Source organism: Triplophysa rosa, linkage group LG2, assembly GCF_024868665.1.
Source record: "Triplophysa rosa linkage group LG2, Trosa_1v2, whole genome shotgun sequence".
Taxonomy (NCBI): domain Eukaryota; kingdom Metazoa; phylum Chordata; class Actinopteri; order Cypriniformes; family Nemacheilidae; genus Triplophysa; species Triplophysa rosa.
Window position 1 is genome coordinate 19,074,486 of NC_079891.1, and position 18,555 is coordinate 19,093,040.

The window sequence follows — 18,555 nt, forward strand, 5'->3', positions numbered from 1 at the left end:
TGCACCGAACCCCAGGGGTTTCCATATTAACTTTATTAGTGCATATATTTGTGAACTATAAGTCTCTCTGCATTATCAAATACAACATAGCTATAATAGAACCTTTGTAAAAATGCAGATATATAAAGACTAAGACCATCAGTCAAACATACTCATGCATATTCTCAGTTACAGTATATGAGAACAGATGGTCCTGGATACTGGTTTTCTATGCAAATCAACTTAGCAAATTTCTACTTGACATTCAAATGAAATGAGCTGCTCTAACGTTAGATGTTCTAACACATTCACCTTCATAGGTCTTTTGGAGAGACAGGCAATTGTTCATTCTTAAATGACCTAACTAACAGGTAAATACCAAATGTTTAATACTATATTCAAGTTTAGTATTGCTGTCCCATTGTGCTGTTTTTAAATACAAAATCCGCAATTAAAGTAACAGATTTTGATTGAGGGGGGAAACATATGTTACATTTTCTTATTGAATAAATGAAAGACCTTGGCTGAAATGAAACAATCTGAAACCCATGATATTTGGATGATGTGTAAATGTTTGTTAATAATATGTAAATGTGACTTTTAAGGCTTATTAAATGGTGACAAAAGGGTATAATATTATTATATTAATATAATTGAATATTCTAATTATTATTAATCTAAAGTTATAATTGAATATTCTGTACGTTAGGCTTTAGGGCTTGCTAAGGTTTGTTTTTTGGTATGTTGACCCTCTAGTTAAAATACCAGTGTTCTGCCATTTTAGTGAGATCTATGCAATTCTAACATGATCTAATTATATAGAAATGAATACATAAGCAGCACGATCAAATATATACACAGTTACATGGTTTACATGTTGTTCGTTATTGTGTGGTTGTATTTTTGTATTTGTTTCACTCAGGTCAATTAAAAACAGAGAGAGAAAGATAAGATGACTCCCAGTTTTGTCCTTGTGCTGGTAATTACTGGAGGTTGGTTCACATCTGCACATATTCAAATAATCACACCAGATCAAACATTTATGATCAGTATATGAGAATAAGAACATTAACAATAAATCAATAAGATATCACCTGAGCTGAAAGGGTTTATTCTGAGAAGTCACTTTGCCACTTTACTTGTATGAAGCTTTGGGGCAATGCAACATCTTTAAATTGAGCACCAAGATCAGTAGTTAAAAATTCCACAAAGGATGTAGAAAAAACGAAATCAATTTTTGTCTCTCATCTTAATGCAGGGGTGATCAGCGGGACTGGACTGCTGGCATCTTGGGTTATCAGGTGCGCATTTTAAAGTCCTTTGTGCCTAAGCTGTACAAATAATTTGACAGTCAAAAAATTAATTGTTAAAGAATCCAGTTTGCCAACATAATTTAATGAAAGATAAACAATCAAAACATTAATTTAGGTTATAGATTTGTATTTATGTTAGTTGTATTTAATATCTTTTTATGGGTTGAGTAAAACTTGCAACAAGCTAATAATTACTCATTTTCCTCCTAGGTTTGCAAATATCAAGTTTTTCCTAAATTCATCCACAGTAATCTCAGATGCACCGCAAACAGAGATGATAATATTAGCAGGTACACTGACCGTGGCTGAAGGTTTAACAAAGGTACAAACAAACACAAACCTTCCTGAAACTGCATCAGTGAAAACTATGTCAAGAGTGACGTCTGGATCATCTGTGTTACCGAAAGCATCATCTGCTGTCGCTATTGTTGACCTCTCTTGGAAAACAACAGCTGAGGCAGCAACAGTGATTGCAGCTGGGTCACAAGAAACTACCACTGAAGGACGTGTCACCTCATCTGAAACCTTAGAGAAGGTGAGAACAGCAACAAATACAGCTCAAACAATGCCAATCAAACCTGAAAGAAGTCTTACTAAAATTTCACCAACCCGCAAAAGTGAAGTAGACACAATAAGATTTATAAAGACAACAGAAGTCAGCAGCACAATAGCAAAAAAAGACTCACAGACAAGAAAGGCTGAAACTATAGTGACATGTTTCACTCAAACTGAAACTGAAATTACAGCTGATATCAGCAGTGCATCTCTGATACCAGAACCAATTACAGATGAGACAAAGTCAGTTACTAATATAATCACAAGTGAAAGCAAAGAAACAACCAAAGCTGGAACAGAGGATACATTCAGGATGTTAATAACTACAACGGGAACAAACACAGAACCAGCAGATTTGCCAGATATAACCACTGGAAAAATGGTACCAGGCACAGTGGAAAAACCAAGAGAGCCAACCAATGTTGAAACAAGTAAAACAACAACAGTTAGACCAAAACGATCTTCTCAAGCTACAAAAACCTCATCAACAATGAGAAGGACAACCAGTGTAAAATATACAACTACAATCGCAACTACTACTGGAACAACAGAAAAAACAGATAAAAAACAATTTACTGCTGCAGATACATCATTAACAAAAACAAACATATTAATAACTGCAATAAAATCAAGATTTACATCTCGAAGCTTTCCACATATTTCAACTGCTGGTTTAAACACAATTTCTCCAGTGAGACCATCTGTTAACGTGTTTAACAAGTTGACAACTCAGTCATACAAGCCTTTATCACCATGTAAAGGCAAATGTAAAACCACATCTACAGCAAAGAACCCTGCAGGCAGACGTGACGATGGAAAGGTTCCCTTGACCTATGATAAGACTTTATATTCTGCCATCACTATGGGCTGCATCCTAGTTTTATGTACCATCTTAGCTTTTATTGTGTTTATAAAAGATTTTGTTTGGTAAGATGACATTTGTGTATTTTCTTAAGAATGTTAACGCTTTGGTAATTTATTAAGAGTATGGCATTTCACAAAATTAAGATTTTTTTTGAATGAGGAATTCATAAATCAATAATCTAAATACACAAATAACTGCATTTTGTTGTTTTTAATATGTTGTTTTAGTCGTGAATTACACTATTCTTTTCTCTGTGAAACACAAAAAGGGAAAATATCTCTATTGATCACATTCTTTCATATGATTAACGTGAATGAGGATTAGACAACCAAGCACTGAAATTACAAAAAAAAACACTATTAAAGAAGTTCTGTGCCAGAGATAATAATGAATGTAAATAATGACACACAATTCATTTGGAATAATCCCCAAGTTTAAGAATAATGAAAAATGTTAATTTCAGGGATGATGATAATGCATAGGACTTTTATATAAAACTTGCAAAGTCATAAAGAGCATAGAATGGGAAAGAGTTATTAAGAGTGGCAGCATCATTGGGATCTATAGAATTAAAAGGAAGACACCTGTAGTGCCAAAAGACTTGGCATTGCAACAGGAAAGAGAAGCTAATAATCGGGCTACAATAGTATAAATACTAAGACGTAAATAAGATGGGACATTCATATTAAAAGGAAGCATCCAATTAGACTTTGTGAACACTGTCAAACAATAGAACATGTGTTTCCTAGCTGTATGAGATAGAAAGAAAAAAAACATGATGAATGAAATGGAAAAAAATAGTAACATAGATTCAGTGACATCCTGAAGTGTGGTGTTAGTGACCAGGGCAGGAAATGTCTATTTGGGTATTTAAAACAATATATATGACTTATGACAAGAATCTGGCATAACTACCTAGAGGAGTTAATTATCACCAGAAGGTGGCAGTAGTGCAACATTATAGATATGAGCTGCGGTTAAAAACAAAAGGAGACAATGGAGCGCGCGCACAGACACAACCAGAGATACGCTTATCATAGGGAGATTGAAGGGTCTGTAAAACTTCCAGTTAGGGAAACCGTAAGTGTTTTAGTACAAGTTGTTGTGTGTGAATGAATTTAAGACACTAAGCGAGTTTTTCATGAAGTATCAGGTGTCAAAAAGTCATGCCACTAACATTACGTTGGATCATTTGATAAGAGGACATCAATTTGGAAGTATTTTGTTTTGTCGCATAGTCACATATATTTGAACTGTTATATGTCAAATATATTTTCCTGCAGCTGCTTCAGATGAATTCAGGTTGGTTGGGGCACTTAGATTAGACTTAGACACGTTTATGTGTGTGTGGTTTGGAAGGATGCACATGTGTATAAGGTTTTAAACTTCCTGTATCCTAAACTAATGACCCCCTTAAGTTGAATCATATGGCCTCGTTGGCGCAGTAGGCAGCGCGTCAGTCTCATAATCTGAAGGTCGTGAGTTCGAGCCTCACACGGGGCAGAAGTTTTAATATTTATCTTTAAAGTATATGCTAGTAATAAATAATACATACATACCAGTGGCTCACGAGATTTCAGGCTAAAGGTTATTTATTTTTGTACGATGTTTGATTGAGCAGAAAGTGTACCGAATCAAAATAGATCTTGTGGAAATGATGAGAATTTAAACAATTCTGTAAAAGCTTACCATTTTGTTCATTTTAGTAGCTGTGTTGCTTGATGGTACTTGCCATGTCACTGGGAACAAAATAGATGTTTATGCAGGAGACACAAAGTGAGCAGGGTGAAAACAGAGCTTGTAATTCGTAAATGAATAGTGGTGTAATAAACCAGCTGTCATTACTCAAAGCAGCACCCATTGTTTTGTATCCTTTTAATTTATTTAAAAAAGAAAATACAAAGATTAAGAAAAAGGTTCATTCATCTAGAACATCAACATTGAGTTTTTACTTCTATTTTGTATTATTCATTTATCTTCATTTATTTGGTGAACAGCATCTTTTTCTTACTGCTTTAGTAGGGAACCTGTGTAGTTATATCTAGTCTTTTCTGCATCTCCCCAACTTGCTGTGAAAAATAACACGTCTCACAGTTGTGTCTCATCCAGAAGGCAATAGTATCGGAGAAACTTCTGTTTCAGTTAAACACTTTAAAAAAGGTTTAGAAAGCCAAAGTCATCACTGCCATGTTTTTAAATGTCTTGTGCTTCATGCAACCTAAGAAAGATGACAAACGTTGCATTATCAAATAAGAAAAATAATGTACAAAGGAAACAAAACACCATCAACAAATGAAAATAGACACAGACATCAATTTAAAAAAGTTACACAAAAATCAGGTCATCGTTGATATCAATCTGTCAAAATAGGTGATTCCGAAAATAAAAACATCACTTTAAGCCTTACAAGTTTTTTTTAAAGAAAAAATAAAATAAGAGAAAAACAGATGAGAAAACACTATTTTACAAAAATGCTGAGCTTTGTTTAAATTAGCTAAAACTTGCAAAGAACTAGATACATTTCATCCAATGCCAATTTCTCATCCAATAACAAACATTTTCAAATGGTGCAAACATATTACTGATAGAAGAGATAAACATGAAAAAAAAACAAGACAATTAATATTTAAGAAAAGTAATGATGATTCTATAATCTCATTTTCCATCATAAGATAAGGATAACCAGATAACGTCAGAGTGAAACATGAAATTCTGGAGTGCTTGTGGGTAAATGTTTGTAGATGGTTTATACTAGATCTGAGGAAGAATATTACCATATTGTCATGGTTCTGCCCCATCTTGTCTTGCTTTTCTTGATTTTGTGGCAGAGCCATGTTAGAACGTCTTGTTTCATGTAGAGAGAGGCGTTTTGGCCCTTTTGGCTTGCCATACTCTCTCCAGGTCTCGTCATTGTTCCTGCCCTCTTGTTCCCTCGTTAGTGCTGGACGGGGAGGTGAGACACGGACAGAGGACCCAAGTGCAGACAGCGGGTAAGGTGTTAACACAAACTTTAATAAATAATAAACAAAACAAAAACCCACGTGGGGGGTAAAAATAAACATGACAGATAAGGAGAACACGGACTAACTACACTAAACTAGACTAAGACAACACTTGAATTAAATACAAAATAACTAAACTACACTGACAAGACAGGAACTCACCACATATGACACACACACAATGAACCAGCCCAGGACAGAAAACACAAGGGCATTATAAAGGGGATAAATCAAGAAGTAACAGGTGCGGGGCATGAACTAATAACGAGCACTAACAAGGGAACAAGAGGGCAGGAACAATGACGAGACTTGGAGAGAGTATGGCAAACCAAAAGGGCCAAAAAGCCTCTCTCCACATGAAACAAGAGGTTCTGCCATGGCTCTGCCACAAGATCAAGAAAAGCAAGACAAGATGGGGCAGTACCATGACACATATACATTAGAATGTCTATTTTCATCAACTATGTTGATGTTATTGGGCCCTAGCCCGTATACACACATTGGGTCGCCGTGCAGCAACAAATCCAAGTTTACAGTGACATCTAAATGACCCAAAGGTGTTAATACAGCGTGCATTCTTACAGGGGCTCTGCCCTGATCCTCGCCCTGCACATTCATCGATATCTAGAAAGAGAAAGAGACAGTAAACAGTTTGATACATATAATTCATAAGGTTTGTGTGTGGATTATATTTACGTAGATGTAGGGCAGGGGTCGGCAACAGTAATATCTGGCCCGCGCCAGCAGAGCATGTGAGCGAAGCGGAGCGAGAGTGTAGCGGGGAGCAGAGCGTTAGGCCCGATTCACATTTCGCATCTTTTCCGCTCGCATATTCGTTATTTTAAATGTAGAAATAGGGGGCGACGCGCATGTGGTGCAACGCGCTCTTTTTTTCAGGAGCGTCGGCGCCGCATCGAGATGAAAAAATCTCAACTTTTCAGAAAGGCGCAAGCGCACCGCAGGTCATGTGACAAGAACCAACAAGCCAATGCAAGCTCAATGAAGATGGAGACACAGATGATCACAGCATAACTAAATCTAGTAGCAGAGTTGTTGAAAGGTATTTTCAGTGCATATAATCCATATATCCTTTGTTTATACCTACTCGTCTCAACGGCTATCGTGGCCCATGGTTACTTAGCGACGACAGATGCCAGGAGAGCGCAAAGTCGGTTTTAGACGCGAAATGTGAATCGAGCCTAAGAGGCTGTGTCCACCGAGGCATTTACGCCTGCGGCCGACGTGTTTTTTCAATTGTCTCCTATGGAAACGCCGCGCTTTTAAAAAAAGCCATCAGCTGACGGTTTTTTTTCCGCGCTCTGCCCTGGTGCTATGCGTTTTTCCCACGATCAGCGCCGGCGTTTTGAGTTGAAGTTGAGTTGAAAAATGCTCAACTTTAGGCAGAATGCTGCGCCTGCAGCGGGCGTTTTCAGCCGAGCTCCTGCCGTTTTCAGCCGTGTAAATGCGCCTCGGTGGACACAGCCCCTTAATATTTCTCGCGGAGCGGAGATCGCTTTTCTGAAAATTCCGCTCGCTCAATCTCAGAGTCGCTCGCTCAGCCCTCTTGGTGATTAACTTTTTTTGCTGCTGAATTATTGTCACATGTACACCATATGAGCCTGAAGCCTGAATAATAGCACAACGGCATGCGCGTCAACTACAAACGCCTCGTCCATTTGCGGAGGTGCGCGGGCGACAAGAGGTTTGATACAGGCTCATTTCAGTTAAAAAACATTATAACATTTATATTTATTTTTCTTAAGAAGACACTGTGTCACTTACCCAATGTAACGGTTGCTTTTCTGAAAAAAAAAACTGAATAAATCTCGATGACAAATGTGATCTCCTGAGGACGCAGCCTTCGAAGACGCAGCTACTTTGTCCAAGTTTCCAAAAGTACTGTAAGTGCTGCTGTGTAATCTGTTTAATAATTATATGATTTGTTTAATAATTAATTGTTCATGATTTGCTAATCTGTCTATTCATGATTTCATGATTTGTCTATTTCATTTAATGCATTCATGACACGAATATTAATATGTTAAAACCACATGTTTGTTATGTTGTTTACTTTAAATGCATGACGCGACAGTGTGTCGCATTGAGCGGAAGTGACGAACTTTAGAGTTGGCGCTATGGACTGAGGAAGAGCGGATGCCTCATAAGGCTCTGCTAATATTGACGGTATAAGATTATTATTGCTACCTAAACAACAGACTAAAGTTCTCTTTCACAACAAGCAGCCAACGAGTTCTTAAGGCGTAAATGCATAACGAAAAGACGCTACAAAGGAAAGGAATAAACGCCCGTTCGAAAGAACTACCTGTGTCTGTGGTGTTGGGAAAGAGCTACAGTAAGAACTCGCCTGCTCAAGGCGGGTAGGAGAGACGACGAGACCGTCGCGGGTGAAGGTGACGAGGATACAGCGTAACAGATAAGCAAGGCGCATAGCTCATTGACGGTATAGCAATCGCCAGCTACGGTGAATAGACTGTTGAAAGTGCGACATTTCAAGTCGAAGTCATTAAGTGCTCTGCCTCAAGCATCAAGATAAATTGGCGTGAGAAGTGATTTTGGACTTAGAAAAAGGATGTTGCAATAAAACCAAGGTCTAATAACCATTTGTGCACGGCGCTATACCTAGAAGTAAATGATGATATAATACACTGGTACTTGTTATAAGGTTTAAAGGGATAAAGCAATAATTTTACATTTTCTGAGGCAAACCCAAAGGACAATTTATGTGAATTTACGGAAGTGAATGTCTTCTGGTTTACAAAATAGCAGTTTATACATTGAAACACTGAGTATTTAACTGTTTACTTTTGAGGTTTAAATGTTGTATTGTACATTGTGCAAAGTGACTTACAATAGTTAATTTTTCCTTAAAGGTGGATTGAAGTTAACACGGGTTGAATGCAACATTTAAGTCTGTGTTAAGAAATTCTAAGTACACAAAGTCTTACAGTTCATCTTGTCTTCTGTATATTCACATTCAAACCTACTTTAGTTCCATCTACACATAGACTTACAAACAATTTAGTCTTAGTGACTACAAACATACATTCTATTCCATACATTACTTTATGCACCAATCTAACTTCAAAATGTCCAACACAAACAGTGAGATTTGCCACAAAAATGCTAAATCACCTGATCAGCCTGGAGTTACAAACACAGAATCTGCAGAAGTAGATAGGCTGCGAAGAAGTGAGAGAACCCGAACCTTAACGGAAAAGGGAAGAGAACTCCAAGAAGAAAAATTAAAGGCTATACAACGGCGCTATAGAATCACCTATGAGAAATGGAAGTCTCATGTGAAAATAGGCAAGGAAATATTGTCTGATGATGCCTCCCGAGATGAATTAATTGAGCTTATTGAGAACATAGAAAGCGCCTGTTCTGAAGTAAAGGTTGTCTATGAAAACTTGCGTCAAATGCAAACTCCTGAAACAGATCTGCGACGCAGAGTCGACACTTGCATATCGCTTTCGGAATTTATTATTCAAAGAGCACGAAGACACCTTGAAGGATGTGCACCAGATGAGGAGAAAGAACCTTGGCCTGACGTAGGATCAATCTTAGCTTCCACAAGCTCTGTATCAAGACCAATGTCTCACCGATCAAAATATAGTTCAGCTCACTCTAGCTCTCACTCTGCGAAAAGAAATGAGGCTGTGGCTGAAGCAGATGCATCTCAAGAAGTTTTGGCAGTGTTCGAGGAACAGGAAAAGGAAATATCAGAACTTCAAAGATTAGAGGTTGAAAGTAGGCAATGTTTGGCGCAGTTTGAATCTGAGGACCTGGCTAGGCTACAAGCAATACAAGATAAGCGCAGAAAGCTTGACCGCTTGGAAGAAATTAAGAAGTTGAATGCTGCGAAAGCGCGAGTGAAAGTATATGATCAATTGGAAACAAATTTCGAGTCAATCAATTACCAGTATGATACTGATGTAGTAGAAGAACAAGTTTACAATAACACAAATCCCTTGGTCAGTCCTCAGCCTCAGCCAATTACTATGCAAACACTCAATGCCTCAAGTCCTCCATTCATTCCTCAATCTCAGCCAATCCGAACCCAAACTCTGCAATGGTCATCACAAGTTCCACCGGTTTCAACACCTACACAACAATTCCACAACAACTCTGATCTGGTTAACGCACTGGCAGAAGCTATGAGTGCCACCCGTCTTCCAGTCCCAGAGCCTGCACTGTTTATTGGAGATCCTTTGAAATTCAAGGACTGGCAACTGTCATTCGAAACACTGATCGACAGAAAACATATTCCAAAGAACGAGAAATTATATTATCTACGAAAGTACTTGGGTGGTGCTGCGAAGAAAACCGTTGAGGGATTCTTTCTGCTAGGTACCGAAGCGGCATATGACTCTGCCTGGCAGCTGTTGGAACAAAGATTCGGAGACCCATTTGTAATAGGGAAGTCCTTCAGAGACAAGCTACATGGATGGCCAAAAATAAACTCTAAAGATGGTTGTGAACTTAGAGAATTTACAGATTTCCTCAAAAGCTGTGAAACTGCAATGCCTCACCTCAAGACTTTGGAAATTCTCAATGATTATAATGAGAACCAAAAAATCCTGATGAAGCTGCCAGATTGGCTAGTTTCCAGATGGAACCGTAAAGTGATGGAAGCTAGACAAACAAGAGCCGACTATCCACAATTCAAAGAGTTTGTAGACTACCTGTCTAAAGAAGCGGATCTCGCTTGCAATCCTATATCTTCGATACAGGCACTCAAAGGTGTAGAAAACACGAAAACAAAGCATTTGCGAAACCAACCCATTCAAGCAAAGATGCTGTACACAAACACAACACAAGGCAGCACCTCGTCATGTCCCTTTTGCAAAGGACCAGGACATGACTTAGCCAAGTGTAAAAGGTTTGGCAAGAAAACATTGAAGGATCGCGTCGAGTTTGTGCGCAAAGAGAAACTTTGTTTCGGATGTCTGCAGACTGGGCATCATTCAAGGGGATGTGAAAATAGGAGAAAATGCGAAAGGTGTCGCAAAAGACATCCAACATGCTTGCACGATGACAAGTTCAAAGAGGTTCAAAGGTCTAACCATTCGAAGAGAGAAGATAACTCAAGGAATAATTCTGACACTAGGGAAATAGCTGCAACAGTAGTTGCCAATGCAGTCAAACAAAAGGGTCTAGACACACAAACTTCTACTATTATACCAGTCTGGGTTTCATCCACGAAACAGTCAGAGCAAGAAGTCCTTGTCTATGCACTTTTAGACACAAAAAGTAATACGACCTTTATTCTGGATGAAGTGGCTCAAAATCTTGATACGAACAAAGAGAATGTCAGTTTACAGCTATCTACAATGTCAGCAAGGTCTACAGTCATAACTTGTCAAAAATTGACAAATCTACAAGTGAGAGGTTACAGCTCAGCGAAAAGGATTCCGTTGCCCGCAGTCTTTACAAGAGAGTTCATTCAGGCAAATAGGTCACATATCCCAACTTCTGAAACAGCTCTTAAATGGCCTCACCTGGAACAATTGTCAGACAAAATTCCCCCATTGTTGAATTGTGAAGTGGGCCTTTTAATTGGCTATAATTGCCAACAAGCCCTACTTCCCAAGGAGGTCTTGTCTGGAGAGGAAAAACAGCCGTATGCACAACGAACCGATCTTGGCTGGAGCATAGTCGGTTGCTCATACCCAGCTAATAGTTACTGTGACGCAATAGGAATTAGCCACAGAACTTTAATGCAACAAGTCGTCCCTGATGTAAAGTCGTCAATCAACCTAAAAAGGGAGGTACACTTTATGTGCAGAACTCATGTCAAGCAAATTATTCCAACAGACATAATCAAAGCTCTCGAATCTGACTTCATTGATCATAGCACAGACGATAGCCCAGTCTCTCAGGAAGACGTTCTTTTCTTGTCCAAGGTAAAGAAAGGTATAAGGCAAAAGGAAAACGGACACTATGAGCTCCCACTTCCCTTCAAGACAGACAAACCTAATCTCCCAGACAACAAGCAATCGGCAGTCCATAGACTGAACTCATTAGAGCGACGCCTGAGAAGAAACAAACAATATCACAATGATTATGTAAATTTCATGAACAAAATGATAACTCAAGGAGATGCCGAGAGAGTTTCACTCCACGAACTTGATAACCAACCAGCCTGGTAAGTTCCGCACCACGGAGTTTACCATCCCCACAAACCAGGGAAAATTCGTGTGGTTTTCGATTGTTCGGCAAGCTTCCATGCCACCTCTCTAAACGAGCACCTTTTAACAGGTCCAGACCTGACCAACACATTAGTCGGAGTGCTGTGTCGATTTAGAGCTGGCCCAATAGCCATAATGTGTGATGTAGAACAAATGTTCCATCAATTTCACGTGGCGAAGGAACACCAAGACTATTTAAGATTTCTCTGGTGGGATGGAGGCAATTTTGATTCGGAGCCCTCTGTGTATCGGATGAAAGAACATTTGTTCGGAGCAGCTTCATCCCCCGGCTGCTCCAACTTTGGCCTTAAATATCTGGCCTCACAGGGTCATGGAAGGTTCAGTGAAGAGTCCATCAAATTCATCCAGAGAAGCTTTTACGTCGACGATGGTTTAACAAGTGTAAAATCACCAGCTGAAGCCATACGTCTTGTCGAAGAAGCAAGAGCCTTATGCAGAACAGGAAATCTTCGGTTACACAAATTTGTGTCAAACTGTGATGAAGTAATCACCACAATTCCACCTGAGGAATGTGCCCAAGCCAAAGAGTTAGATATGGACATGGGAGAGCTACATATTGAACGAGCACTTGGAGTTCAGTGGTGCATTGAGGCGGATGAATTCCAATTCAGGGTTGTAGTCAAACCAAATCCACTGACAAGGAGAGGGGTTCTGTCAACTGTAGCATCTGTCTATGATCCACTAGGATTCGTGGCCCCTTTTCTACTAGTCGGCAAACAAATCCTTCAGACGCTATGAAGAGACAAAGCGAAATGGGACGAAGAACTCCCTGGACACATTCTATCACAGTGGGAATCATGGCTTCGAGACTTGCCTTACTTGGCAGACCTGAAGATTCCAAGAAGTTATCTTCCATCGCAATTTGGTGAAGTTACCCTGTACGAACTTCACAGTTTTTCAGATGCAAGTTGCAATGGATACGGTGCGTGCTCGTATCTCAGAGCAATAAGTGAAACAGGACAGATTGGTTGCTCACTCGTTATGGGGAAGGCAAGAGTGGCACCCTCCAAGCTGACTACTATACCACGACTTGAATTATCATCGGCTGTGACTTCGGTAAGCATTGGCGATATTCTTAAAAGGGAAATTGAAATTGAAAATCTACAAGAGTACTAATGGACTGATTCCAAGGTGGTCCTTGGCTACGTGAACAACGATGCCAAGAGATTTCACACATTCGTAGCCAACCGGATCCAACACATTAGATCCAGTACAAACCCTGAACAATGGCGACAAGTTAGTTCTATACACAACCCAGCCGACCACGCCTCAAGAGGGCTTAATGCAGTTCAGCTAAAGGAATCCAAATGGTTAAAGGGACCAGACTTTCTCTGGAAGAGGAATCTCCCACATCAAGAGAAAATGGTGGGAGACATAGAAGTGACTGACCCTGAGCTTAGGAAGGCCCATGTTTGCACAGCCAAGACTAAGGTAGTAAATCCAATGGTGAAACGCTTAACTAAATTTTCCGACTGGTCTAGAGCCGTAAGAGCTGTCGCCAGGCTTAAGAGATTCATTCGAGAGTTTAAGGGAGTTCAAGAAAGAACAAATAAAGCTACTAGTCTAGAAGAAAAAAGGGAAGCGGAANACAAAAAGTAATACGACCTTTATTCTGGATGAAGTGGCTCAAAATCTTGATACGAACAAAGAGAATGTCAGTTTACAGCTATCTACAATGTCAGCAAGGTCTACAGTCATAACTTGTCAAAAATTGACAAATCTACAAGTGAGAGGTTACAGCTCAGCGAAAAGGATTCCGTTGCCCGCAGTCTTTACAAGAGAGTTCATTCAGGCAAATAGGTCACATATCCCAACTTCTGAAACAGCTCTTAAATGGCCTCACCTGGAACAATTGTCAGACAAAATTCCCCCATTGTTGAATTGTGAAGTGGGCCTTTTAATTGGCTATAATTGCCAACAAGCCCTACTTCCCAAGGAGGTCTTGTCTGGAGAGGAAAAACAGCCGTATGCACAACGAACCGATCTTGGCTGGAGCATAGTCGGTTGCTCATACCCAGCTAATAGTTACTGTGACGCAATAGGAATTAGCCACAGAACTTTAATGCAACAAGTCGTCCCTGATGTAAAGTCGTCAATCAACCTAAAAAGGGAGGTACACTTTATGTGCAGAACTCATGTCAAGCAAATTATTCCAACAGACATAATCAAAGCTCTCGAATCTGACTTCATTGATCATAGCACAGACGATAGCCCAGTCTCTCAGGAAGACGTTCTTTTCTTGTCCAAGGTAAAGAAAGGTATAAGGCAAAAGGAAAACGGACACTATGAGCTCCCACTTCCCTTCAAGACAGACAAACCTAATCTCCCAGACAACAAGCAATCGGCAGTCCATAGACTGAACTCATTAGAGCGACGCCTGAGAAGAAACAAACAATATCACAATGATTATGTAAATTTCATGAACAAAATGATAACTCAAGGAGATGCCGAGAGAGTTTCACTCCACGAACTTGATAACCAACCAGCCTGGTAAGTTCCGCACCACGGAGTTTACCATCCCCACAAACCAGGGAAAATTCGTGTGGTTTTCGATTGTTCGGCAAGCTTCCATGCCACCTCTCTAAACGAGCACCTTTTAACAGGTCCAGACCTGACCAACACATTAGTCGGAGTGCTGTGTCGATTTAGAGCTGGCCCAATAGCCATAATGTGTGATGTAGAACAAATGTTCCATCAATTTCACGTGGCGAAGGAACACCAAGACTATTTAAGATTTCTCTGGTGGGATGGAGGCAATTTTGATTCGGAGCCCTCTGTGTATCGGATGAAAGAACATTTGTTCGGAGCAGCTTCATCCCCCGGCTGCTCCAACTTTGGCCTTAAATATCTGGCCTCACAGGGTCATGGAAGGTTCAGTGAAGAGTCCATCAAATTCATCCAGAGAAGCTTTTACGTCGACGATGGTTTAACAAGTGTAAAATCACCAGCTGAAGCCATACGTCTTGTCGAAGAAGCAAGAGCCTTATGCAGAACAGGAAATCTTCGGTTACACAAATTTGTGTCAAACTGTGATGAAGTAATCACCACAATTCCACCTGAGGAATGTGCCCAAGCCAAAGAGTTAGATATGGACATGGGAGAGCTACATATTGAACGAGCACTTGGAGTTCAGTGGTGCATTGAGGCGGATGAATTCCAATTCAGGGTTGTAGTCAAACCAAATCCACTGACAAGGAGAGGGGTTCTGTCAACTGTAGCATCTGTCTATGATCCACTAGGATTCGTGGCCCCTTTTCTACTAGTCGGCAAACAAATCCTTCAGACGCTATGAAGAGACAAAGCGAAATGGGACGAAGAACTCCCTGGACACATTCTATCACAGTGGGAATCATGGCTTCGAGACTTGCCTTACTTGGCAGACCTGAAGATTCCAAGAAGTTATCTTCCATCGCAATTTGGTGAAGTTACCCTGTACGAACTTCACAGTTTTTCAGATGCAAGTTGCAATGGATACGGTGCGTGCTCGTATCTCAGAGCAATAAGTGAAACAGGACAGATTGGTTGCTCACTCGTTATGGGGAAGGCAAGAGTGGCACCCTCCAAGCTGACTACTATACCACGACTTGAATTATCATCGGCTGTGACTTCGGTAAGCATTGGCGATATTCTTAAAAGGGAAATTGAAATTGAAAATCTACAAGAGTACTAATGGACTGATTCCAAGGTGGTCCTTGGCTACGTGAACAACGATGCCAAGAGATTTCACACATTCGTAGCCAACCGGATCCAACACATTAGATCCAGTACAAACCCTGAACAATGGCGACAAGTTAGTTCTATACACAACCCAGCCGACCACGCCTCAAGAGGGCTTAATGCAGTTCAGCTAAAGGAATCCAAATGGTTAAAGTTGGATTGCTGTCATATGCTGTCAATGTCAGATGCAGAGAAGTTAATTCATGCATTCATGACATCAAGACTAGACTACTGTAATGCACTGTTAGGTGGTTGCCCTGCAGGCTTATTACAAAAACTCCAATTGGTCCAAAACGCGGCAGCTCGAGTTCTTACACGTACAAAAAAGTATGAACATATTAGCCCGGTTCTGTCAACCTTGCACTGGTTACCTATAAAGCATCGCGTTAACTTTAAAATCTTGCTTATTACCTATAAAGCCTTACATGGTTTAGCTCCTCAGTACTTGAATGAACTCCTTTTGTATTACAGTCCTTCACGTGCATTACGCTCTCAGGCGTCCTGTCAGTTGGTAATACCTAGAATTTCAAAATCAAGTGCAGGTGGTAGATCCTTTTCCTATCTAGCGCCTAAACTTTGGAATAGTCTTCCCTGCACTGTCCGGGAGGCAGACACACTCTGTCAGTTTAAATCTAGACTAAAGACGCATCTTTTTAATCTTGCATACACTACTCTTCCATAATATAAATCTTCAGAGGGTTTAGGCTGCATTAGTTAGATCAACCGGAACCAAAAACACAACTGATGTACTTGTTGCATCAAAGAGTACAGAACAGTACTCTACTCTCAGCCAGTCTTGTCTCATTGTTCCAAGGTTACCACAGCGAGCAGGATGCAGTTCATGGCCTGACCTGATGGTAGAGCGGAGAATGGGAAGTGGGGACCTGACAAGAGCTGAGATGATAGAGCTGGATAAAGAAGGACGCGGTCTCTTGACATGTCTTCACCACAAAATTCAAATGCTATTAGATTATTAATGATAATCTTAAACTATAATTTATTTTATTATTAAGTTTATTTATTTTATTTAGCCTTGTTGTGCAAGTTCTCTGGAGCTTGTGCAGAGGCAGCAGCTTTTGCCAGAGGGGAACTGGAATCCCCTGGTTGGGCCTGGGTTCTCCTGAGGTTTTTTTTCTCGATTAGAGTTTTGGGTTCCTCGCCACCGTTTGCATACTGTTTTTGCACTATCTGCCTGACCGGGGGGGCTGCTTTAGAATTTTAAAGTTTTACTTAATTAATATTGCATATAGGAATTTATAGTCTGTTATATTTGACCTGTGCTTCTCTCTCCTTTATCCTTAAATGTGTGCTCTCACTGAGCGTGTTGTGTGTGCGTACTTGTCTGTGTACGTACGTGTGTGTGTGTGTGTGTGTGTGTGTGCGTGCGCATCCGTGTGTGTGTGTGTGTGTCTCTATGTCTATGTGTGTTAGTACGTGTGCATATTGTGTGTGTGGAGTGTTTTGTATGTGGGTATGTCTGTCTTCTGTGTTTTCAACCTTTTCTTGTTTTGCAGGTACAACTTTAATTATTTTGCTTATAGTCAATATGTCTCATGTACAGCTGCTTTGTAACAATGAAAATTGTAAAAGCGCTATATAAATAAAGTTGAGTTGAGTTGAGTAAGGGACCAGACTTTCTCTGGAAGAGGAATCTCCCACATCAAGAGAAAATGGTGGGAGACATAGAAGTGACTGACCCTGAGCTTAGGAAGGCCCATGTTTGCACAGCCAAGACTAAGGTAGTAAATCCAATGGTGAAACGCTTAACTAAATTTTCCGACTGGTCTAGAGCCGTAAGAGCTGTCGCCAGGCTTAAGAGATTCATTCGAGAGTTTAAGGGAGTTCAAGAAAGAACAAATAAAGCTACTAGTCTAGAAGAAAAAAGGGAAGCGGAATCGTCATTATTCAGCTGGCGCAAGAAGATGCCTTCTCTGAAGACATTAAAGGAATCAAGCTTCAAAAGGGAGACACCCTAAACAAGCGCAATAAGTTACAGCAGTTAAGCGCTTTCTTGGACGATAACAGTGTTCTTAGGGTGGGAGGACGGCTGTCTCATTCGACATTGCACTATGACGTAAAACACCCCGCAATACTTCCGAAGACATCACATGTGTCAACACTGCTTGTCAAACATCATCATGAGCGTGTACACCACCAAGGTAGAGGTATGACTATGAATGAGTTGCGTGCAAATGGAATATGGATTGTAGGATGTGGAAACCTCGTTTCTTCACACATTTACAAATGTGTCAAATGTAGAACATACCGAAGAACCACAGAGGTTCAGCGAATGGCAGATCTACCGAAAGAGAGAACTGAAGCTACCCCGCCATTCACATACTGCGGTCTAGACTGTTTTGGTCCTTTTATCGTAAAGGAGGGAAGAAAGGAAGTAAAACGATATGGATTGCTGTTTACGTGCTTATGTTCTAGAGCGGTACATATAGAGACGTTGGATGACTTGACAACAGATGCTTTCATGAATGCGCTTCGAACTCTCATTGCTATCAGAGGACCCGTAAGGCAATTAAGATGTGATCAGGGAACAAATTTCATGGGCGCTAGGAGAGAGCTGTCTGAGTTGCTCAAGGGAATGGAGCAAGAACGTGTGCAAGCATTTGGTTGTGAATTTGTGACAAACGTTCCGTCCGCGAGTCACATGGGTGGGATATGGGAACGTCAAATTAGAACGATCCGAAGCGTTCTGACTGCCATGCTTGACAAGTCTGCAGGCAGACTTGACACCACGACTCTGAGAACATTCCTTTACGAAACAATGGCCATAATTAACAGCAGACCCTTGAGCGTTGACCATGAAATCTGCAATCATTCTGCCACCTCCTGGACAGTTTGGCAAGGAAGATCTTTACTTGCGTAAAAGGTGGAGAAGAGTA

At 40.3% G+C, this 18,555-nt stretch overlaps 2 protein-coding genes and 1 non-coding gene across 5 annotated transcripts in view; 2 read left to right on the forward strand and 1 right to left on the reverse strand.

Moving 5' to 3' along the window:
- Window positions 1-288: 288 nt before the first annotated feature.
- On the forward strand, window positions 289-2,840 carry LOC130565702 (mucin-16-like). Its single transcript, XM_057352701.1, has 4 exons — window positions 289-350; window positions 902-971; window positions 1,238-1,280; window positions 1,503-2,840. Exons 2-4 carry the CDS (start codon window positions 932-934, stop codon window positions 2,776-2,778), a joined length of 1,359 nt encoding a protein of 452 aa, XP_057208684.1. The 5' UTR covers window positions 289-350; window positions 902-931; the 3' UTR covers window positions 2,779-2,840.
- Window positions 2,841-4,142: 1,302 nt separating this feature from the next.
- trnam-cau (transfer RNA methionine (anticodon CAU)) lies at window positions 4,143-4,215 on the forward strand. Its single transcript has one exon. It is a non-coding gene; the product is annotated as a tRNA-Met (tRNA).
- A 334-nt stretch (window positions 4,216-4,549) lies between these two features.
- The window catches only part of ltbp3 (latent transforming growth factor beta binding protein 3), a 71,572-nt gene continuing 57,566 nt past the window's right edge, over window positions 4,550-18,555 (reverse strand). For all 3 annotated transcript variants that reach the window (XM_057352608.1, XM_057352598.1, XM_057352588.1), the window contains one exon: window positions 4,550-6,338. In XM_057352608.1, the coding sequence (XP_057208591.1) occupies window positions 6,187-6,338 (152 nt within the window). In that variant the 3' untranslated portion in view covers window positions 4,550-6,186. The remainder of the gene's footprint in view (window positions 6,339-18,555) is intronic.